This window comes from Helicoverpa armigera, chromosome 1 (assembly GCF_030705265.1).
Source record: "Helicoverpa armigera isolate CAAS_96S chromosome 1, ASM3070526v1, whole genome shotgun sequence".
Taxonomy (NCBI): Eukaryota; Metazoa; Arthropoda; class Insecta; order Lepidoptera; family Noctuidae; genus Helicoverpa; species Helicoverpa armigera.
In genome coordinates, this window is record NC_087120.1 from 9,348,284 (window position 1) to 9,373,544 (window position 25,261).

A 25,261-nucleotide genomic window follows, 5' to 3' on the forward strand; every position below is an offset into this window, starting at 1 on the left:
TTATAATTACCTACATAGGATACATTATTATTAATTATTATAAAAAGTACAAATAGAAGAATCATCGTGCATCATATACAACGACCTATCAGTCATACTTAAGATTAAAACAACTAAGTGTCATTTAACAAATTTAACATTCACAAATAATTTAAAACAAAAAATATTAGTTTCGTATCGTAACAACGGTTTCATTTCCTTTATGTACATGAAAAAAAATATAGAGTGGTATCTAGCTAACTATGATCCTCCCAATTCTTTGGCTATTTTGCATAGACAAGATAATTGCCTACCTCATACTGTTTATGGTATCGGATGTCGCCAAAGAATTGCACAAATTATATCTTTACATAAGTGATTAAACACATATGGAGTACGGATAATCTCCGCAAAAGTAACTTAGCTTTTTTATTAGCTGTCTCTATTGAAAGATCACAGATTTAGAAAAATATTCAAAGCATCGTTTAACCCTTCAAAAATGTAAAAAATTAAGAGAAAGAGAAGATGTTCTAGTTTTCTTAAACGTAAAATACAGATTAAATTATACATTAAAGAATTAACAAATTCAAAATTACAAAATACCTTACAGCAGAATTTTCTTTGGTCTATACAACGCTTATGTATGTAGTCATAGACATTCTATTATCTTACTTTTAGGTACAAAATATATTGACTATTGCTAAGGTAAATGCTTCCACTAGTTCCACTGGTAGTGGAAAATTCAAATAGTTTTTTTAAAATGTTTTACCTAAGTTAACATTCGATATGCGGCGTGATCTTATCAACCACGGTAATATAAGTCAAGGTAATCTTTGATGTCTTTGTTTTACTCCGAAAGTACTTACAATTTAAATATAACTATAACACATCGGAGTTTCCCACCACCAGTCAAACAAAGCATTCACCTTAAAAAGACGTTCAAATGTTAGATGGCAAAACCTATAAAAAAAGTAATAATTTCTATCAAATACAAGAAAAAAATCTGAAGAATAATTAGCAAATTATTTGGCAAAAGCCATATATTATATGTAATAATGTGTATATGTAATATCTACTGTCTTACAGCCAAAAGTAAAATCCAAAGTAAAAATCAAAGTAAAGTAAAAGTAACGGTCAAATTCGCTTTTTCTATTAGTTTTGCTGTCACTTTAGCCTTGAAAAAACGAATTTGACCGTTACTTTTACTTTAGACATTACTTTGACTTTTATGTTTGATGAAGAAACTGGCCGTTAGGGGACAGTTCTAAGCAGATACTTGTTCATACTTCTTAAGTTATGAATATAAACCATAAAATAGCCAAAACATGGAAATGTCGTTAGTATATCATAAAAATATTTATAGGTACGCACAGACAACAGTAGCACAAAATATACAATAAATTGTATTTTTAAAACTATAAGTAGGTACGTAGTACGTACATCTTTTTTAACATAAAACACATTATTGTAACAAAATCTTCGGCTTCGCTTTCGTAACGGTCGAAAATATGTATACCTAAATGCTTTTCTGTTAGTAAACAATCATCCATTTCAATCAATACGTATTTAGTTGCTAAGTTATTGTGAATGACCGTACCAAATTGGTAAACAAAAAAGAATATCAAAATCGTGACGATTCTACTGCAGATACTCCAAAATAAAATGTCGTCATCCGCTCACGTTTATACACACCACACCACTGTTTAGTCATTCTAAGTAGGAGCCAGTATTTAAGAAATACTGCACACCTAAACAGATAATTACCTATGGATTCGCCAAGTTCTTTAGGACATAGCGTGCGGAATGGACAAACAAACGCAAATACAATAGTCATATTTAAAACATTTTGGAGAATTGTATCACTCAGTTACTACAACTCCCTCGCAGTTGGACGATTGCACAAGTACTTGTAAGCCCTCATTTGCTTTGTACAAATGTATAGTTTGTTGCAGACAATATTTTTATGATGGTAAATTGTGTAATATTTACAATCCCCACTATTATAAGCTAAATTTTCCTTAAGCCTGTATATATTTGCTGCGAGAATAAAATTTTAACCTGGAGCCTTAAGTTTCTCTATATCCTTTACTGCCTTGTTGTAATCTTCTCTAACTTTCTTGCATTCAATTTGTAGATCTTCAAATTGACTCTGAAACACAATAGATAGAAAATGATGTTATTTTGCATTATAATGTAACATATGAACTGTACTACATAAAAAGTGTACATAAAAGGACTGTTTTTTACTCAAATATATTGAAAATCCATTTGTAGTTATAATTAGCTCATTAAAATTTATAAATCTTATCAAAACAATGAAATTTAACAAGCATGATAAGATTAGACTTTTAAAATAGTAACAGTTTAGGATATTTAATCTGGGTGTTTTATTTTATGTAATCGAACCTGTAACTATATTATAATTATGTACCAATATTAAAAAACTCTTCAGAGTTTGTTTGATTGAACACACAAATCTGAACAACACTTTTCTTTTCTATCAAAATTTGTGTTTGACAACCGTTTATTACTGGGTGCACAGGAATACCCTTAGAACACAGGTGGAATAGCTGTTTCTTCTTTTCAGGTTTCCTAAACTCAGCTGTGCAAATTCAACAAGGTTTACATGCTACAAAGCAAATGGGTTTGAAATTGTTGGGTCAAGCTAATTTATTAATTCAATGTTAGTAAAGAATAACCTTTCTAAATAATGCTATGATATGGTTGATGTAATAAAAAAAACCAGCTTGTTATATTACTAATATACATATAATATATAGGCAGATTGATAAATAAATTGTTCCTCATTTATCACATTTTTTTGTAACAAGATGGTGGACTTTATATGTAGCAAAGCATGTTTACCGCGAGCCACTAGCACTTTATAGTGGGATATCCAGTTAGCCCTGAAACCTCCTCTAACTGTTCCTCTAACTATAATTTCAGATAGGTGGTTGTTTCATGTAAAACTGGTACCAAGCAGCTAACCCCAACATACTAAGAGAAAAAAACACAATGTGTCGTTCACAATCACATTAAATCCTATCGCATATACTTTATGATATTCTATGGCGAATTGTAAAAAAGAAACCTAATCCATTCAGTGGTTTAACCACAGGAGTCATTTTTCGTTTTTATAATTTACAACATCATGTGTAAAGCAGAGATAAAGTTAGGAGTATCAAATGTTTTGACCAGTTGACAGCTGTCAGTTTTCAAGGGAGAATAATTCTCAGTCAGTCAGTCAGTCATTACAAACAACTGAAATTATTTCAGTTGTTTGTAATGACTGACTTTTATATGGTGTTCCAATTTTCGCACACTTTTATTCTACTTACTTTGTTTGAAAAATTCATTTTTTTATTTTTAGGTATTTTGTTTTTCCTTTGTGTCAATCAACATATATTAACCAGTATATTAACGCATTTAATTTAATGTGATTATGAACGACACACCCGATATATTTTTTACCTGACATATGGCAGTCTGCTGTTTCATGGCCACACAACTGTCCATGACATCTTTGTACCTCTCCTTCTCAGCATCGTGGGCTTTCTGCGTCTCTGTCAGCAGCTTGTCAATGCGGTTTTTGTACTCCGTAACAACTGTAACATTTATATGATACAATTTAAGATTGTAGATTTTATGTCCTCAATATAATATTTACATGATTCTACAAACGTCAAGATGGGCAACACAGTAACAGCATGGCACTTATTCCACCTTTACTGAAGAAAAAAATTGTTTGCCAAACAAACTTGTTTTGATGAAATTTGGCATACTGATGTATACTCTCATCTATACTAATATAATAAAGAGGAAACAATTTACTCAGAAACTATTTTCAGTGGGTCGTCTTAGGGGTTCATTGGAACCGATTTGAAAAATTCACTGGTGGAAAGCTACATTATCCCTGAGTAACACCGGTACCGGTATTTTTAGTGCTGTAAAAGGTCAAAACATTTGGTGTTTTCCAAAATTGTTTATAATTTTACCATTTAGTTGATACTTGATGGATGTCAGTTCGGATAAGCAGCGCTCACCAGACCATTGAGCACTGTCGTAGTTTTGTTGCAAGTGATTCAAGTAAAAATATATCCCCGCAAATATAAATAATATAACAAAAAATATAGTTACTTTCTCTTTGAGTTTTAACATGGAAATATTTAAAAGCATTTTTTAAAATTGAAAGTTGAATTAAGTAATAACCATGATTTAATGTTCTACAAGAGAAAGAAAACTATAGAATTCAATTCACAAATATGACATGAGCCCGCGCACTCGACATCAGCCAGATGGACACTCCATCCAACACACGTCCAAGTCAATTTTTAAGTTTGACAACGTCAAAAGTTAAACTGACATTGTGACATATCTACCGCGTGGGTTACAATTCCATTAAAATCCATTACCGATTTACCATTACATAAAAACTAATAACAAGTTGCAAATTAGATAAAGTCGATCTTAATATTACTTCAATGAAGCAGATTACGATAATAATAAGCAATCCCCTATACTACCCTATGTTCTCCTTTATTTCCTTCCCCCATTTACTTCCTGCCATTCTAGCGCTATGTACTCCCAATGACTCCCGTATGTTTATTTGAATTTTCAGCCATATAAGATGGATGTGCCCACTATATGTTTTTAAGGGCAAACCCGTGTGGAGTCGTTACGCTCACGCCGGGCAGGTGGATGTAGCACTGAAAGAAACATGCCGCATTATAACTGGCTGCCTCAAGTCGACCCCGGTACAGATGCTGTACCCACTGGCCGGCATTGCCCCACCAGATGTTCGCAGAAGCGTGGCTTCTGGCATCGAGAGAGCCAAACTCGAAACAGACCAACGACACCCCATGCACAACTACACCCCAGTGCCACAGCGGCTCAAAAGTCGCAGGGGTTTTTACAAGATCGTTGCTCCTGTCGGTGGTGAGGCCTCTCTAGCCAGACGGGAACTTTGGCGGTCGAGGAGTTCACTGCCGACTATGTTTGTCTCGCTCTTGGAAAGACTCCCTCCTGGACACGATCTCCAGAGAAGAGTTTGGCAGTCCTTAAACAGACTCCGAACGCAGGTCGGCCGAAGCAAAGACAATCGGTCCAGGTGGGGTTTCACGGGCGGGGCGAACCTTGGGTGCAATTGCGGGGCTGCTATGCAGACCATGTCCCACCTCATCGCATGTCCACTGTGCCCTGAAACTTGCTCGCGGCAGGACCTCATGAGTGCATCCAGCCGTGTTCTCGCTTTGGCGGCATATTGGGCTGACAAAGTGTAGTCTCACTAAAAGACATGTCATCGACACGAAAGAAGAAGAAGAAGAGGGGCAAAATCCTATGTAGAAGGAATCATTGATAATGCAGAAGGGCGCGAGAAACGTTGTAGACTGCCGTATATTATTTTATCTTAGGTCGATATTTTTTATTTTCTCAAGTAGTTGAAAGTAGCAATGCCGATTTCTCGAAAAGTATTGCACGCAATAATGTCATGCCAGGGTCATAATTTAATCAAACTAATAACGTCAAACCGGTGACTATTTTTTGTGTTGATTCATTTTAAAAAATGATTACATTAATGTTAAATCACCATTACAATATACAAAAAGTTTTTTTTGTCCCAATTTTTTGGGAAATTTTAAATGCCTGCAGCCCACGAAGTGCCCAATACTAGCTTCAGCCAGCGGCTTCGCCCGCGTGGTGTGTTGATAATAAGTAGCCTATGTGTTAATCCAGGGTATCACCAATCTACATACCAAATTTCAATCAAATCGGTCCAGCTGTTTTTGCTTGATTTAATAACAAACATACATCCATACATTCTCACAAACTTTCAATTTATAATATAAAAAGTAGGATATAAGTAGGATTTATAATATAAGTAGGAAGTAGGATAACAAATTGATGATTGATGAATTTAAACTATGTAAAATCTCCATCGTCTGATAAGACAAACAAACTTAAATGTTTATACGTTATTCCACCGTCACTCGTATTATAATGGTATATTACCTTGGCTGCCTTCCCTCTTTTTTAAGTGTACCTGTTGAGTATATTAACAACTTGCAGTTTTCCGAACTTTTGCCCGTACTGGGATAAAATATAGCATATGTTACTCAGAAAGGATTTTTGCAAGTTTGTTCAGTAGTTTCGGAGCATTTAGGATACAAACAAATAGATAAAAAAATCTTATTTATTACATTAGTATTAATGTAAAGAAGTACCATAACTAGCTAGGTGAACTTTGACTTAACTGGCGACTTTCTTTGAAGATACTGCAGTAAAAATTATAATTCAGTTTTAAGAAAATTATAATTGAAGTAAAGTAATCAGTAAATTAATCTGGAAAATTCCGACGGTGTACATTCGCAGTTCGTTTCACAACACTAGTTTTGACGAGTCGTACGTGTCGCGGACTCGCTCTAGCTATGTATGTACCTAGTTGCTTTGCTTGAATTCATTTTGTACCGTTCCATTCCAGTTCTATGCTTACTCCACAGCTTACTCTTTGGTCATATGGCACGTATTGTACGAATTTGAAGTTTGTGGTATTTATTTCGATTGTAAATATATTTTAATACTTACTTTTCTTGGCCTCGTTTTATTATTTGTAGACGATATATTGAATACAAAAAACATTTATCTAGCAAAATGTTAAAAGGTGGTGTGTAAATAAAGTAACAAGCAAGGTACGGTTATTAAACTGTACCAGTACCTGTCCGCGTACTACTTATTGGTGCTCGTAAATTGATGAAATATTCAAGGTAAGAAGTTTATGTCAAATAATGTTGTAATCTTAATCGAATACGGTATCAAGTCTTCTTTATTGTTTTGATTTATAATCAATTTCAGTAAAGAATTTTGGAAATATTGAGTACGTTTACGTTGTTGTAATTTCTAACTAACATTATGCGTTGTCAGCATGTGACTTGACCATATATAATTTTTATTTAATCATTAATATTAGTAAATGGTCTTAATCATTGATAATACTGTGCACAATTGAAGCGTAATGTTAAAAAAATGAAGGTTTAGTCGTGTTGCGATTGTTGCGAATTTACGTAAAACCGTCGCGTTCCTCAGATTAGACTTTGACACCTGCTGAGCGTGTGTGCGTGCACCGTAGCGAGCGCGTATTAATATCCTGTGTGTTGCGAATGTGTGTAGAGATTTCTCTCGTGTAGTGCGTTGTAATTCTGCCTAATATTCTGGAATAACTTTTTTTACATTCTATAATAAAAGTAGGTCGGAAAATAAATTATGTTCTAATTGAAGTAAAATGTATGGTTGCTTAGCAAGTGTGACAGAAGTTTAATGTTCCACTTTCAAATGTTGGAAAAGTTTGAAATAGTACAAAATATAATATAAATAAAATTAAAAGAAAAAACTTCTGAAGAATTTTATGTAGGTAAGTGGGTATACTTTCATCCAAGGCTTTTTGCACAACACACTTTGAAGTTGGTCAGAGAAAAAAAATATGTATATACCTACTTAAGTGTGTTAATCAAAGAAGAATAAAAAGTTTGATGTTAATATTCTATTTTATGCTAAATTGCTAAATAGCAAAAAAATATGTTATATGATGCCAATGAGAATTTGTATAATTCTATAACTTGTGGCATACCCTCACGTTAAACTTTAATATTAGTTAGTAAAAAATGTCTCTTCTTGATAGCCATGTCGGTCTAGGGAGAGTTATCTTGATACCAAAAAAAAACTTATGGACAGTGAATGCAGTTCAACTCAGGCAATTCATTTAGTTTTCAATTAATTTAGCCCATGTTTCTTAAATGCTGATTATGTGCTTGCTTGGCGAAACTGCAATAATTTGCTTATAACTGGTTATTGTAATATTAATAATTAAAAAGATGAATGGTACAATATAGATCATGAAATATAAAAAGAATAGCTGAGCTCAATAGTTACCATAACTTTTAACCTCTTATTATTAATAAATATGAATTAAAGTCTGTTAAAAAGGAATAACAGTACTCATTTGCTTTAACTTTGAATAACTTTACTTTGGGTTTATTAATAATGGAATAAGGGGGTTACTTGAGTTTTTACTAATCTGTAAACATACCAGTGTTTTTTTACTATCTAATGCCAAAACAGCTGAAACATGGTGTGTATGTACTAACTAATCTGACACTAAGACGGCTGAACTGTTGCCGTTGACTTGGATACAGATATTTATTTCAACGAAGGTTGCAGATAAAGTATCAGCAAAATCTATTATGTTATATATGTATGTTAACAAGACTAAAATTATGTGCTATTACTAATATGAAATATTAAGCAGCTATGCGCCATGCTATTATTTAATTCATAGTGCAAAGTATGATGTGATAGTTAAATAGAGCTAGCATCATAAGTTTGTTCAGTTTAAACTTCAACAGTTACAGGTTTTGACTTCTGACTGTTTGTGTGCATAATGGAGAGTAATGTAAACCAAAAATTCCGCTGCATTTCCTATGTTTTTTTGCTGGGAAGAAGAAATGGTGGAACAAATTCTCCAGCAACAAAATTCTGTCTCATGCATAAAATGTTGTCTAAACAAAAACTTAGTAGTATACGTTGTTTTAGGTTGGTAGTGCAAGATGGCAGAAGCGCACTCAGCCGTTGCGTTTTCCTTCGCGATCACTCACGACGGATGGGACGTGAACTTCGACCGCGAAGTACTCTACCTGGTCTGGGAGTCAGGAATACGCTCGTGGAAGAAACGTCTAGCGCGTTTCAGAGTAAGTACTTCATATGTACAAACTACATGTATAATGTGTAAGATGTTTGACTATACGCACATACATACACGTAGGTCTAGCAGAGGTCAACTAATCTATACAATAGCAAGTCGTTTGTTGGATACACTTCGGACAGTAATTAAAAGTCCACGTTAAGGTTATTATTTATCTACATATTACAATATACCAATTTCTGGTATAACTGATCTACCCTCTAAAAAAAAAATGTTCTTGTTGTTATGAATGTCTACTACACTATATTACACTATGTAAATTCTATGTAATTTTCCTCTATGCTAAACAGAAGCTAAATCTAATCATTATGTAATCATTCAGTTAATTGTAAATATTTTAAAGGCCATTGTTGGAGTCTACGTTCAATGATAATAAATAAATGTGACTTGATTACAGTATACTGTGTGATTCTGATTATAATTGATAATTAAGAAATAGATATTGCAGCGATTTGGGATGTAGTCATGCTAATGATTATCAAATTCATTTTGGCTCATTTTATAGATCTAACTTTCTTCAGTTGTTTTACGAATAGATCGACATACCTGCTCTGAAAGTACCTACCAGTGATGGGTGTATCAATTTGATCGTTATGTTTCACAGAACAGCGTCCATAATGGCGTGTACCCAGGTCATCTGCAGTCTCTGTATGTGTTGTGGACACTGCTGGTTGCGGCACACTTTGCCGGATTTAGCATACCGTTTGGATTAGTACAAAAAACACTTACTGTATTACCTAGGTAAGTTTAACACCTAAACGAGATCTTTTATTTATGGAAAAAATATGCTATGATGAGTTTTTCGCATCCGCATCACTGTGAGCGGGTGTCGTGTATGCTAAGATGGCAATACAAATTATTTGGCCAAAGTATAGGCCAGCTGTAGTTTCAACTTGCTTTTTCTTTGGTGAGGCTGTCCCTGTAAAATATAAGAATTAATGTCTTTGAGCTCTTGTCTAGACAACAAGATACCAGGGTAGTTTACCTTATTCCCTAATTTAATTGTTAAATGATGAAATGTGTTATTATTTGTTAGCATAAATGTACCGGTTCCTTGTGATGATTAAAATAAATAAATAATTAAAGGAAGACAAAGTCAACTTGTACTAAACACACCCACGGAAAATCAATGACAACAGTAATTTTTAACCCCCGACGCAAAAACGACGGGGTGTTATAAGTTTGACGTGTCTGTGTGTGTGTGTGTGTGTGTGTGTGTGTGTGTATGTGGCATCGTAGCTCCCAAACGGATGATCCGATTGTAATGCGGTTTTTTTTGTTTAAAAGGTATGTCAGTCGGGAGTGTTCTTAGCTATGTTTGGTGGAAATCGGTTCAGGTCTTCAAGGTCATCAGCTCGTTTGCTAGATGTCATAGGAATGTTACACGCTCAGTTTACTTGCAAGTATATGTGGGATGTGAAATTTGAAACACTAATGTCTTTTGGAACCACTGAGCTGGTCTGCTGTTAGGGCACGAAGGTAGGAGACGTAACCCTGAACTGCCTTTTAGTAAACCCATCGAGTTTGGGCTCGTTGAATTTGTCTTGACGAGTTCTCTTCATGTTTCTGATTGACGCGAACCTAATGCTGCAAATGGGATGTGGCGGATGAAACCCTGGAATGCCGGAATGAAACGGATAAACCGATTTATATTTTTTCTGAAAATCTAGAATGTCCAACGGTTAACTTTATTGTTTCTCAATCTGTGCAATTCTCCCAGAGCCAGTTTGTCATGAGGATTTTTAAACAGCTTCCTTTGGCCGAGATCGCATATAGCGACCACATCTTAAGATAAAATAAATTAAATAAAAGAAGGAAAAATTAAGGAGCCTTTAAAAAGCATGAAATAAAATTAAATTATAAATTTAAAAAAACCCCCGACCCAAAAAAAGTATGCAATAATTATGACAAAGGTTAAAACGCTAAACCCTATAAAAGCAAAAATAACTTTTAACACTACGTAAACTAAATTTTGACGTGTCGGGGGACCGCTTTTTACCTTCATAAATACTTACATAAATCAAATGATACCTACCTAATTACAACATTCGTTTTAAAAAAAACACGTATCTAAAGTAATGAATTAGAGCGGTCCCCCGACACGACAAAATTTAGTTTACGTAGTGTTAAAAGTTATTTTTTGCTTTTTATAGGGTTTAGCGTTTTTAACCTTTTGTCATAATTATTGCATACTTTTTTTGGGTCGGGGGTTTTTTTAAATTTATAATATCGGCTTATCGAATATTTATCAGACACTATATTCCAATAGATAGGATCTACAGTCTAGTGTTATATAATTACGTAACTGTCGTGGCTGGATTAATATCCTAATTTACAATATGAACGCAAAAATTATGTTATCTACATGTTCAGCCTTATTTTAGACTAGCTTCTGCCCGCGACTTCGTACGCGGATCATGTCCCTTATGCCAGCGACTACGGGGTCAGCAAAATCAAAGATCTGAATCGTTCGATATTTAATTCAGTCACTCCTTGTAAAACACTGGTACTCAGTTGCATCGTGACTGGAAGTCGACCCTAACATAATTGGGACAAAGGCTCTTGAGATAATAACGACAATAATAATGAGATAAGCACCGCAGGACATCTGAGGCTGATGACGGGGAGTAGCGACCCCGCGGGGCTATATATACTGATTTCTCCAGGGAGAGTATACTGTCCCCAATCTCCGGCCGGTCAGAGTGAACCATGACGGGGGTGGGTCTCACGCCTCTGGCTTGGCTTGGCCGTCCAAAGTGGAGTCGCTAGAGCAGGGTTAGTAGCCCTGCTCGGAGGATAGGTGCCTCGTGGTAAGAGACCCACAGGGAGCGCGTAATCTGCGTTTAAAATCCGCCTAGGTATCCTCACACTTCAGCCTATTCAGCCTCGCTATTCAGTGACTGATTCCCGGGGGCCCAGTAAATGAGCTGGCGAGTCTCCACCTGCCATTTTTACATGTATCTTATACATTGTCATCGGCAGGTGCCATAGTTCGCGTAGTTTCCCCATTCCTAGTCCATTAGCATCCCATCACAATAGCCCAAGTAGTTTTCATCCATAGTTAGCAATAGTTTAGCACTGAACCGGGGATAGTCCTTGGGTACATTCCTATAGTGTATAAAGGGATAATGGTCGGTTTGTTGTGGTAATCGTTGTGTCACCATTTCATTGTCTCAAAAGCAGCGTGTTGGCTTCGGCCCCACGTTTGCCTCCCAAAAATTCGGAACTCTGTAGTCCCTAGGTCTGGAAGAGACATACAAAATAATAATGAGATATAACGCAACAAATTCGGAGAGTGGGGGCTCGTGACAGAGACTCTGTTCCACATCAGGTGTTCCAGATCTTAAAATTTATTATCTCAGCTGAAAATGCTCATCATATGAAACAATTTTTGCCATGGCACCATTTTTGTATCTCTTATAGTTTTGTTGGTCTGTTGGTGTTCCGCATCAGGTCTTCAAGTTTCGAAGATAAATTATAGCCTATATGTTGACCAGGCTTAATACTGATACAATAAAGAAAAAATCATTGAAATCCGTTCAGTAGTTCCGAAGATTAGCGTGTACAAACAAACAGACATACAGACATACAGACATGCAGACATACAGACAAACAGACAGAATTTTTTTTTTGGATTTGTGTTCCATTAGTGTTTCTAAACCCCACCCAATTATTATTTTTTAAATATATTCAATGTACAGACACACTTTTTTTACAGATTTATTATATGTATATAGATTAGATTGCGTTACAAACTTGGAACTGCTCTGCTTTATCAAGGTGTACCCAGCACTTCCTGAGAATAACGCGGACTACCTTCTTTAATAGTCTTCAAAAGTCATCCTAGGCTAAACTAATTGTGCTTCTAGAGCTAGGAACTAAGCTCCCCAATCTTCATAGATCATGATGGCACCCAGCACCTTCACGTCCATTTAGTCTCACAAGGACGTAGCCGCACTCGACAGCCGCCATAGCATTTTATTTATTTTAAAATCAAATTATGTTTTGTTCAGCAACTCCACGATGTGGCAGGTCATCGCTTGTTTATTGGCCGCTCTCACCATGTGGCTTAGTGTGATATTTCTCATGAGATACCTTCTCAAACTGCTATTAATGTACAAGGTAAACATTATACAAATTAACCATTCTTAACACACGAACAAGTAAGAATTTTATCTAAAATGTGTAATGATTTTTAGGGATGGATGTACGAATCACGCGCTCCAGGCTCGAAGATATCTCTAAAAACAATGTTGTGGATAAGTGTTGTTAAAGTATTATCCGGGTGGAACAAACCCAAGTTGTACAGCTTTCAAGGATCGCTGCCAAGACTCCCTCTGCCTGCTGTCAAAGATACTATGAAACGGGTGAGTTAACTTCCAGACAGTCTTATGTCAACACGCAACTTATTTACAGACACACAAAATATCGAATCTTATCATTGAATAAATATCTATGTCAAAAGATAAAACAGTCTATTGTAATCAATCTTGTATGTAACATTACTGTGCCTTATTTAGAAAACTTTTTTCAATGCAGAAAAAAAATAATGAATGGTATTATTAAATCATCTTATGTCCAGCAACGACTTATGGTATTAAACGAACTGTCCAGATCTCCTAAGTAAAATTGACATCAATGTTCCTGTTAGAATTCTACGTTACCCTCGTCCGTTGTTCAGGGTTCCCCGCTGCCGCACCAATTTAGCAAAACATGCACCCATTGCAAGGATGACCTACGAACAATATTGTTTCGACTTCTCCGGGAGACATAGATATCTTTTCTAACAATCTTGCTAAATTCAAACGTTTAATTCGGGCACGATTTTCAGACCCTGTTTTATGTTGACGTATCAACAGGTCACACACAATTATCATAGGGAACAAATATAATGACCACCATAAAATGCTTTGATACCCTTAGTTTTGCAACCAGAAAAATCTACTGAACACCAGAAAAATAAAGTCTAAAAATGTAATAGTACCAGCTATTTTAGTCACGACTTCACTTTAAATTGTATTCGACCACCAAATTTAGTAAATGATCACCAACTCTTGACGACCAAATTAATGTATTATTTTTGCCTAAATAAGTCACTGTGATTGCCATAAAATGTGGGCTTATTATCAAATAAAGTATTATGATGCCATATTAAGTTATGTGTCCGGCTTGCAATGCATGCGTGAGTGTCAGTATGACGAGTGACAGGGGAAAATGGAAGAAAATGACATATTGCGCCGACCCCAAGTAAAATTGGGAACAGGGCAGGAGAAAGAAGAAGAAGAATGTGTTTCTCAATACACTCCCTCGAAAACACACTCTTATCGCACTGTTTAGAGGCATGCAATAGACAATTTTCCACCCTAGTGCAGGAAAAGGGTCCCCATAATGTTATTACATTTATTGTATCAGGCCGAACTTATTTTTTTGGAGCCAGTTTACTTAAACAGGATAGCAAGATGTAAAAACTTTGATTATCATTTTATATTAAAACGCTGGTATAATTTTGATGATCATTCACTACTTTTGGTGATCATTTACTACTTTTGGGATAACAATGATTTATTTGGACTCATTTTGCTTAAATAGGATAGCAGAATGTAAAAACTTTGGTTATCATTTTACTTTAAAATGGTGGTTTAATTTTGGTGGTCATTTACTATTTTTGGCTTGCGCATGATTTATTTTGGAGTAATTTCACTTAAATGGGATAGCAAAGTGTTAAAACTTTGGTTATCATTTTACATTAAAATGCGAGTTTCATTTTGGTGATCATTTACTATTTGTGTCTGGTATTTGTTACTATTTCTGGTGATCAGTTAAACATAAGCCATTATCATATTATATTGTTAATAAATTGATCTCTATAGTTCCTATTCATTGTTACCTCTTTCATTGTATTATTTGTGTTTTAGAATATTTTAATTTCTTTTTCTCTCTTTAATTATTTACTATTTAACCCGTGTTCCAATTTCAAATGTTTAATTTAATTTGTAAGTTCATGTGTTGTTTAATTTAACATTGTTTAATTTTCTTTTATTTTAATTTTGAAGATGATGGATTGAATGATGTGTTCTCCTATAACTGAAGGAGCTCAAATCTTTAAATAACTTTTTATAATGATGCATGTAATGTGTATCCTTTGTTGAAATTCCTTTTAAATAAAATAAAATCAATCGAAATTTTGTTCCAGTACCTGACTAGTGTTCGTCCCCTATTGGACGACGAAAATTATAAGAGAGTAGAAGGATTAGCTAAGGAATTCGAAGAAACCATTGCTGTGAAGCTACAGAGATACCTTGTTCTAAAGTCATGGTAACTATTCTACTTTTATGTTATAATTTAAATAGAACAGCAACACTTTCCCTGGCTAACTATGAATAAGTCGATCGTACGAAGAAAAACAAAAAAGTTTTGTGAATTACCTTTATTCGTATTTAACACTTAAGTGACCCATTTCATGGTGTATCTTGGTTTTAGGTGGTCCAGCAACTACGTGTCCGACTGGTGGGAGGAGTATGTCTACTTAAGAGGTCGTTCACCTCTGATGGTCAACTCGAACTTCTATGGGACAGACGCCATTCTACTGAGACCCACCAACATACAGGCTGCCCGTGCTGGAGTCATCATTCACTTGTGCCTTAAGTTCAGGAGACTCATCGACAGACAGGAACTTGAACCGGTTCGTAACTTATCGTATTTTCACTGGGCATAGTTTAACGAGGTTATTTCCCAGTCAGACTTATGTAAACGCAAAAAACTAATTTTGGTGAAACTTGGCAGTAGCATCCTTCCTAATAATATAAATAAATATGACTGTCTGTTGCGCTTACACGTCGTAGTTATCGAAGCAATTTAAATTAGACTCTAGTCTAGAGCCTGAGAGGGGACATCTATCCGGATGTGAGAACTTGCTCTCTCGGGATATTTGTTGGACAGGGTCCACAGTTGTTTCTCTATTTTTAAAACAACCAGCTGTTGTACACTTCGTGATGGAAGGCAATAATTATTGAGTGTTAGATACTGATTAAAATATTTTATTGTAGATCATGCTACAAAACATGGTGCCCCTTTGCTCGTGGCAATACGAGAGGCTGTTCAACACAGTGCGCGTGCCAGGAATCGAACGCGACAAGATCGTTCATTACCAGGACTCGTCGCACATCACCGTCTATCATAAGGGAAGATACTTCAAAGTGCTCGTATACTCGAGAGGACGACTGCTGAAACCTTGTGAAATCCAAGTGTAAGTTACATTTTACTTTTTTCAGTAAAAACAGTACTTAAATTTTAAAGATGAAGGATTTGTTTGTCTGGATGCGTACGAGGAAATACTAAACCGATTTGAACAAATGTTTCAGTTTTTGATAGCCAATTTTATGTATGCTACTTGAAAAGTGGAAGTTAGTATTAAATATAACATACTTACTAATGTAAATATGTTGTACTCCATCTGAAGTATTACGGGATGCATTTAACACATCTATTTTGAGGAAAAGAAGTATTTTATTGCAGCAGTATAATTGCTCAAGCGGTCGGCGGCTGCAAGAGCGGTCAGAATGATAGTATTCCGAGATATAACGTCTGACCAACATTATTTACAAATAGTCGCACTAGTAATGGCATTGCGTTATGTGTGGTCCTTGCATTAATTAAACCGGAATCTAAATAGTTTTTCTCATTACAACTATTTTTACTGCATTCTTTCTGTCTTAAAAACGAAATTAAATAAATTATAGCTTAAGTCAATTAATGGCGTAATGCAATTGTAATCCTCTACGTTAGTGGGATACGACTATTAATAGTGTCAAGCACCAACTGCTTACCAATCAAGCTAATTTAGGTCGCGGTGCATTGCTGCTGTTTTCCAACCTATATGCATAATATATGTATATGTAAACTTAGTAGCGTTCAAACAAGACGATACCGGCTGAACAATATTGGAAAGTGAATTACTTGTTTTTATTTTAAACATGGCTTATATCGAGATATAAGCAAATAATTGATTGTGTGACATAGATCTTTCTCTTAAATCACTCTGTATATCTACTCAAATGATGAAAAAAATATTACAATACTATTTTTTTATACGTTAGTGGTTAGACTTGATTAAACAAATCCAGTAACCAACCTTTTTTTCACAATTTCTTATGTTGAATTATAAGATACCCGAGAGATAGATTTATAAGTATGATCACCATTTTTCCTTCAGACAAATTCAACAAATTCTTGACGACAAGTCGGAGCCTGTGGTGGGAGAGGAACGCGTGGCCGCTCTGACAGCCGGTGAGCGCTCCCACTGGGCGCACATTCGTCAGACTATGTTCAACCGAGGACACAACCGTACCTCCCTGCACTGTATCGAACGAGCTGCCTTCAATGTATGCCTTGGTAAGAGAATTGCACTTTTCAGAGACTGCCAGAAAGATTAATACGGCTTCTAAGGCTGTTTAACTTTTGCCTGAGAAAAAAAAAACTAGGAAGAATTTATAGAAAAGAAGAATAGTCAAACGATTGCACTTATAATAGTAGAGATGTTATGATTACACAAATTATGGTCTTACAGTCTTACACTATTATAATACTGAAAGGTCATGAGTTTTATAGCTTGTTAAAATAGTCGGTGTTAGTCTACTTACGTCGTTTACACGTGCCACTCAAATTAATACCTAAAGTCCTTGTTGCCGGCTTAACAACAGTATGCTGCCATTGAAAAATTTGTAATTTTTCTGACAGATTTCAGAATGTTATCGTTACTATTATTTTTACAAGTTTCATATTTCCTTAAAATGTTTTGTAATCGTAAATCAGTGACGTCCAAAAAACGGTCAGTAAGTAAGTAATTTAAGTATGGACGACTTTGTTTTTAACTCATGTCTTCACATGTTTTTTCAACTCATCTTCGGAAGCAGATGTCTTTTACCTCCTCTCGTAATAAGACACTTGACAATTTTTTTTTCAGCGAACCTCTAAAAGTCTAAATAAACATGTACAAAGGTCCCTACAAGATATTTTTTTGACTCACACTCACATTGTTAACGCGGAACCGTAAATCAATTCCGACATCCATACCTACTGAGATAAGAAGATGACCTTCATTACAGATTGTGGATCCCATTGACCCCAATATTACTATCAAAGTTTACGTATTGTAGTCAAATTACAATATTTTGTAAAGTTCACTGGCGCTGTGTAAGTCCAGATACCTAAATTTAAACTTTGCTTGTGTCTTATAGGATATCGACAGTCCCACACTAAGTCACAATCTCCCCAGTGACAGAGATTGCGGTCTCTTCTTGGATCACTCGGCAATATTATGTATTAAGTTTCCAATCGCGACCAGACGTGTAGGCCCGATAATACCACGAGTAGCCAGTAGGATTGACGTCATATCTCTATTATCTGGACGATTGTTTTGTCTTCGAACTATCTTTTGGCACCTAAATATTAAACAGGATGTTTTTGCACTTTGGCCAGGATCTAAAAGATTATATTCTTATATTGTAGATGACTTTGAATACGGATACGATGAAAAAGACTTATCGAAATTGGATGAGTTCGGCCGAGTTCTGCTGCACGGCAAAGCGCACGATCGCTGGTTTGATAAGTCATTCAATTTATGCTTCAGCAAGAATGGATTTGTAAGTATCATCAATTTCATTTTTGTCCTACCTAGTTAGCGGATTTTTTTATAATAGGTAGCAATGATACATTAAATTATAATTATAGATAGTTAAACAAACAAGAAAATGTTGCAATGTTCAATGTTGAACTTCACTTATTTAATATAATTAGAATTAATTAAAATGACTGTTAACGTTTATGTAAATGACAATTGCGCATACAAGACTACAACAATATAATAGGTACGTGAGTTAAGCATAGCATTATAATGATATTGAATCAATACAGAATACATTAGCTCCTTTAAAGGAAAATAGTATTTTTTTAATTATGTAAAAGAAACTGGTTTTAAACGCTCCACGTTTTTAGTAACCAAGCTACACTGTAATTAATGAGATGCCGTTATTTTTCGCAGGTTGGTTTTAACTCAGAACACACATGGTGAGTAAAAATTTTGTAGTAGGTAAATTCCCAATAAAACACTGACAAAACTAGTTGTAACACCAACTATTTTCAGGGCCGACGCACCTGTTATGGGTCATCTTTGGGAATACGTGATCTGGTGCGAATTGGAAGTCGGATACGGCCACGACGGTAACACAGTCGGTACGGTTGACATACCGCCTCCAGCTCCCATACGCTTACAATGGGACCTCGGACACGAAGATCTTCTGAAGGCCATTGACGTTTCATACAGCATCGCCCAAAAGCTTATGAATGACGTTGACCTCAGAATATTGATGTACACCAAATATGGGAAAGGTTTGTTACTTTCACGTCAGAAGTTAATTTTGATCTTATACCACTCATAAAGGAGTCGAGGACAGCTCTTTAAAAAAGTACCTATAAATAAGCACAACATTTCACACTAATAGTAAAGTGATTACTAGTACTGGCATTAAATGCCAATGTTGCTGTGCCCTAACAGGGTCCACAAATGTACAGTCAGCATCAAAAGTAGCTGTACAAAACAAAATTTTCGAAACTGCTGAACACCGTGTCACCGATAATTACTATAGTACTCATCTACTTGTGTAGTTTAGGATGATAAGTAAATTATATACTCTTATGTATTTTCAAGAAATGATGACTATTTAATATGTTAGACACTTTTGAAAATGTTGATTTGTTCAGCTACTTTTGATGCTGACTGTACTTAGCTGTAAGCTTATTTTGTAACACCATGTAAAACTTGTGGAACGCAATAAATGATATGAATATGAATATGATAGTTGAGCGCAAAAGTTTTTTCACAGATTCTATGTCAAATATGGCTTAAATAACCCATGTTCAGCGCAGATAGTGTAGCTTCCTAGCAAGGAAATAATTATTTAAATCTGTTCAGCAGTTCCAAAGCCTATTCCATTCAAACAAACAATCAAATCTTTCCAGTTTATGTATTAGTATAGATGTAGATAACAATACTTATAAACTTAAACATAAAAAAACTGTAACTTGTGTTCTATTTGTCAGGTTTCATGAAGAGTTGTCGGATTTCTCCCGATGCCTTCATCCAGTTGATTCTCCAGCTTTCGTATTACCGCGACGCCGGTCGGTTCTGCTTGACTTACGAAGCGTCTATGACGCGTTTGTTCCGCGAGGGCCGCACTGAAACCGTGCGATCTTGTACCAACGAAAGCTCAGCGTGGGTCAAGTCTATGGAAAACCCTAATGCCACGGTAAGTTATAAAACTATGTTTATTTCTGTAAATGGCTTATGCACTAATAGTTTTCTACGGCAATATTGGGTAAAAGTGAGAGGGTCGAGACTGAGATAAGGAACTAATATGTTGCGTCTTTGAACTTCTCAACTCACTAGAATATACCACAAGTTTAGTTTGTAGGAGTCTTGGCAATTTTGTAATATTATATTAGCTACTTATAAACTGCGCATGACCATCACCATGTCAGCCTTTTTGTCGTCTCCATCATAATTTTCAGCTTTTTTCGTAATATATCTGTGATTGAAATATTGATCAATCGCTTAGTGTCTCACCCCTTCTGATTTTGTGTGTGTATTAAAACTGTTTGTTAATCTTCTGTGCCTTGTGCAATAAACTTCTTAACAACATAATTTTGTATGTATTTGTCCAGATTCAAGAGCGAATGGATTTGTTCGTGAAAGCCAGTCACCGTCACCAGTTGGGGTACCAGGACGCCATGGCCGGTAGAGGCATAGACCGTCACCTCTTCTGTTTGTACGTCGTCTCTAAGTACCTCGAATTAGAGTCGCCCTTCCTACAAGAGGTGTTCAACGAGCCTTGGAGACTGTCGACCAGCCAGACCCCTCACGGTCAGTACTGAAATCCCTTCTACTATTCTACTTCCTTAGAAATATTGTAAAAAGTATCTACCATAGTATTATCTGTAGTACGAGGAAAACTACTGGAAAAAATAAATCAAATTCCACCCCGGATTTTGATTTAAATTGGTGAAATATAGCTTCTATCAGAATATCATAGTATTATAGGCTACTAAGGAAGCAATCGAAACCACTTGTGGAAGTTAGTATAATGAACGCAAAAATTTTAATTTGTATTACTCGTATATACATATAGGTGTGTCGTTCACAATCACATTAAATCATATCACATATACTTTATGATATTCTATGGCGAATTGTAAAAAAAAATAACCTAATCCATTCAGTGGTTTAGCCACAGGAGTCATTTTTTGTTTTTATAATTTACAACATCATGTGTAAAGCAGAGATAAAGGGAGAATTTCAGTTGTTTGTAATGACTGACTTTTATATGGTGTTCTAATTTTTGCACATTTTTATTCCATTTACTTTGTTTGAAAAAAACATTTTTTTATTTTTACGTATTTTTCTTTTATCTTTGTGTTAATCGACATATATTAACCAGTATATTAACGCATTTAATTTAATGTGATTATGAACGACACCCGATATATCATGTCTTTGTGACAAATTAGTTTGTAACTTTTTCACACAAAAATTAACAGTAAACAACAATCAAACATGACATACTAATTGTTATAGGTAGTTTAGCTGCCGTACCGTAAATAGTCTAATAACATTACTCTTGCCTTACATTGCTAGGTCAAACCTCAATGTTGGATCTAAAGAAACACCCGAAGTGCGTGAGCGCCGGCGGTGGCTTCGGACCTGTGGCTGATGACGGCTACGGAGTGTCCTACATTATCGTCGGAGAAGACCTCTTGTTTTTCCACGTCTCCAGCAAAAAGAGTTGCCCAATCACGGTAAGATTTTAACCTTTTACTCAGCATACCTTAGTTAAACTAATTCAGGGCCACTATTACATAAGATTAAGAAATGGTGTCACATTTGGCCAGTTCCACTGGTTACTGATTAAGTCTCTGATAGCCTCTCAGGAACTTATCTGACAGACAAACTGTTACTTTTAGTTTCACAGGTCACACATACATAATTTCTGCCAGATAGCAATATCTGGCAGAAATTATAAGTAGCCTTTATCTGGCAGAAATCATTAACTGTTAGATAATTAACTGACACTTTATCCGTAACACAGAAACCGGGCCTTGTGTAGAAACATAAATTTGTGACATTTATAGCTATATACTGTACATATATGTAATGAATTCCGCTTGGAAATATACTGGTGATTTATCTGTATACATATATCGGGTGTGTCGTTCATAATCACATTTAGGGCTGATTTTTCAATCGCCAGATAACTTTTATCTGAGGAATATGTTTGACGTTTTGACAGCTTTTGTATGGAAAATATGTCAAACCTCCATATTTATTCCTCAGATAGAAGTTATCTGATGATTGAAAAATCAGCCCTAAATGAAATGCGTTAATATACTGGTTAATATATGGCGATTAACAGAAATAAAAAAGAATTATACGTCAAAAATAAAAAAATGAATTTTTCAAACAAAGTAAATAGAATAAAAATGTGCGAAACATTGACATATATTCTAGCGATAGACAAGAACATCCATACAAATAATTTACCCGCTTATGTCGTCTGTTGACATCTCGTTGACGTATTGTGACATGTAGTCATCCTCATTGATGTTAATTGCAGAAGTGTCGCTCGTATTTTGCCTACATTTTTCATTACTCAAAAAGTTTATATCTAAGTGAATTCAAAATCATGTAATATATCAAAAAGTTTATTTATATCTAATTGAATGCAAAATCATGTAATATATTAAAACCAGGAACTTATTTTTAGGGTTTTTAATATTAATTACGATGTTTTTTTTCTTAAGAGGGCTATCACAAATTTTCGCGAATTTAATTATTTTTTCTTGAAAGTAAGAACATACCATGACAAAGTGAAGTCTGTTTTCATTGATATTTTACCTACTGCTAGTTTTATGGCACATCTGTTTCTGCACGATTTTCTTAATCCATAATTCAAGATGGCGGGCGGGAACAAATTAATGCATATTTGTAAAATTGAATTATAAATGAAAAGTATGATATACAAGCGTTGTAATAGCATGAACAGCGTGTAATTTTACTAACTTGACTCTCGAATAGTTTATATGTGTAAGTTTATACCTTGATATGTATTTTCTATTTTATAATTGTCGTTTCATAGACATCCATCTGACGCAGGTGTCAAAATCGCTCTGATTTGCCATTTTGGGCACTGCATAGTCTGCAGTGCAGTTCAGTGTGGTAAGCTTTTTGTTCGGAACGTTCTATCTAGTACGTAGTACATATATATCGATGGTGCGAAAATTAGAACACCATATAAAAGTCAGTCATTACAAACAACTGAAATTCTCCCTTGAAAACTGACAGCTGTCAACTGAGCAAAACATTCGATACTCCTAACTTTATCTCTGCTTTACACATGATGTTGTAAATTATAAAAACGAAAAATGACTCCTGTGCTTAAACCACTGAATGGATTAGGTTATTTTTTTACAATTCGCCATAGAATATCATAAAGTATATGTGATAGGATTTAATGTGATTATGAACGACACACTCTGTATAAATGAAGACCTGATCTAAGCTGCTACCCAGTCTAGAAATGTTGCACATTTTTTCAAAGCCATTGATTCTGAATAATTATTCATATTACAGAGCTCTTCAAACTTCGTGAAACAAATCGAGAGGTCTCTGAAAGACGTGCAAGACCTATTCAATGATTACAAAAAACTGAAAAACGGGGTCAAGAATAACAAGTAGATCAATTTTATGACATGCTCTTTGTATTGTTTTAGTTTTGTTGTTGTTGTAATGTGTAGTTTATAATTTTATTTTTAATAAGTTGACACTCAAATCAAACAGAAGTATTCTTCATAATAAATCTTTGTGTACAATATTTTTTAATATCCAAAAATGTATCTCCTCTCACTGGGAGGAAGTATTCAATATTAAATGTTATTTATAATAGTGAAATATGAAATATTTATATAAATTGTCTGGTGCTGCACACTTGAGAGTTGAAATGCTTTTCTCTAGATGGTTCATGAATAGAGTATATATTATATTAATTTAACAGTAATGCTGCTTCTTTTAGTTTAAGTTTAAGTTTATTTTAGGTAAAAGTGTGTTAGTTGTACAAATTGGGGTTGTCGGACAGCGAGTTAGAAACTTGCAAACCATAAGATTGTATGAATATTAAGTAACACTATAGAAACTCACTGAAGGCACACAATAAGTACCTGTAGTTTTGGTGCCCAGGTGAATACTGTGGGGGCTCTTAGTTATAGTGTCAATAATGTCGTGTTATACGCGTAAACTGACTGCTTACGAATGTTTATTGTGTTGCGATCCCGCAGTTTTTGATACTAAAATTATCTTAACCCCTTTAATTAAAGTCTTTGATACTGATAACTAAACATATTCACCATTATATTGATTTCCTAGTATAAGGGGTTGAAGATAATGCACAAGATACCTTCATGTTTTTAGATTTATCAATTATAACCCAACTTTGTCAATTGTATTTTTTTGCCCTACGAATATATAGTCTAATTAATCAATCAATCAAATACTGACGTGTACTTGTATTATCCATTGAATACAAGACATGTGTTTTGAATTTATTTACTTTTTTCTATTAAGAATGTATCTGTAGATTATGCTCTTAACAATTGTATAAGTGAAAATGTTAAATAATGATCAAATTTTTAAATATTTACTATGTACATATCTACATCACGGTTGCTTTTAAATGCATTTTATTTATAAATCTAGATTTAATTATGTACATGAGTGACAGGAATACAATTACCGATTTGTCAATCACCCAGAAGCAATGTTTGTACTCTGAAGCACATTCTGCATGTCAATAAAATTATTAGAAAATAAGGGGTTTATGTAACACATTATGTATATAAATGACTTATCAGTAACATCTTTCACGTGCCTTTTGATATTATGGTACAAAAAACGAGGGGATTGCAATTATATCATGTATATTTTATAGATAAATCTACAATGCAAACTTGGTCCTCTTTATTTTAAATTAACCTATTAATTAACCACATTTAAATAAGCTACTTACAAATCTTTATCGAATTATTGTAAATAAAGATTGAATATTGAAAGTTGGTTTTATTATTTGCATTTCATACATATCATTGGTTACCAAGTGTTATTCAGAAGGTTGGAAGTGATTTACCATAGAGATGCGGCCCCACAACCTTAGGAAAGTTGCATTAGTACTTGCTTGACCTGGAATCGAACCTACACACTCATACTTGAAAGGTTGGTTCTTTACCCACTAGGCCACCTCCGTCTGCGATAGTGTCAATTTTTATTGTCAATGTCTTAACTTCCTGTATGTTAAATTGTTAAACGAGAGTTGATTGATAGCAGTTATCTATTTGGCAACATTTTATAGGGTTACCATCCATGGAACCACTCCAAAATTCATGGGGGTACCGAATGTTTTGTGCATTTAATTTTCAAGTCAAATGGCACTA

At 34.8% G+C, this 25,261-nt stretch overlaps 2 protein-coding genes across 3 annotated transcripts; one reads left to right on the forward strand and one right to left on the reverse strand.

Moving 5' to 3' along the window:
- Positions 1–246: 246 nt before the first annotated feature.
- Positions 247–4,301, reverse strand: LOC110378228 (uncharacterized). Its single transcript, XM_021337398.3, has 3 exons — positions 3,975–4,301; positions 3,451–3,584; positions 247–2,128 (listed from the first exon to the last, which is right to left on the reverse strand). The coding sequence occupies exons 1-3, from the start codon at positions 4,153–4,155 to the stop codon at positions 2,033–2,035; spliced, it is 411 nt and encodes a 136-aa protein (XP_021193073.3). The 5' UTR covers positions 4,156–4,301; the 3' UTR covers positions 247–2,032.
- A 2,157-nt stretch (positions 4,302–6,458) lies between these two features.
- Whd (withered) lies at positions 6,459–24,883 on the forward strand. 2 transcript variants are annotated; one of them, XM_021337362.3, is made up of 16 exons: positions 6,459–6,740; positions 8,563–8,717; positions 9,336–9,472; positions 12,745–12,853; positions 12,931–13,098; positions 14,925–15,046; positions 15,212–15,413; positions 15,778–15,977; positions 16,944–17,122; positions 18,239–18,372; positions 18,771–18,796; positions 18,873–19,117; positions 19,829–20,034; positions 20,450–20,648; positions 21,420–21,580; positions 23,412–24,883. In XM_021337362.3, exons 2-16 carry the CDS (start codon positions 8,577–8,579, stop codon positions 23,514–23,516), a joined length of 2,334 nt encoding a protein of 777 aa, XP_021193037.2. In that variant the 5' UTR covers positions 6,459–6,740; positions 8,563–8,576; the 3' UTR covers positions 23,517–24,883. The 2 variants fall into 2 exon arrangements, with proteins under 2 accessions (XP_021193037.2, XP_021193038.2); XM_021337363.3 differs by lacking the exon at positions 6,459–6,740 and adding an exon at positions 7,136–7,384.
- Positions 24,884–25,261: the final 378 nt, after the last annotated feature.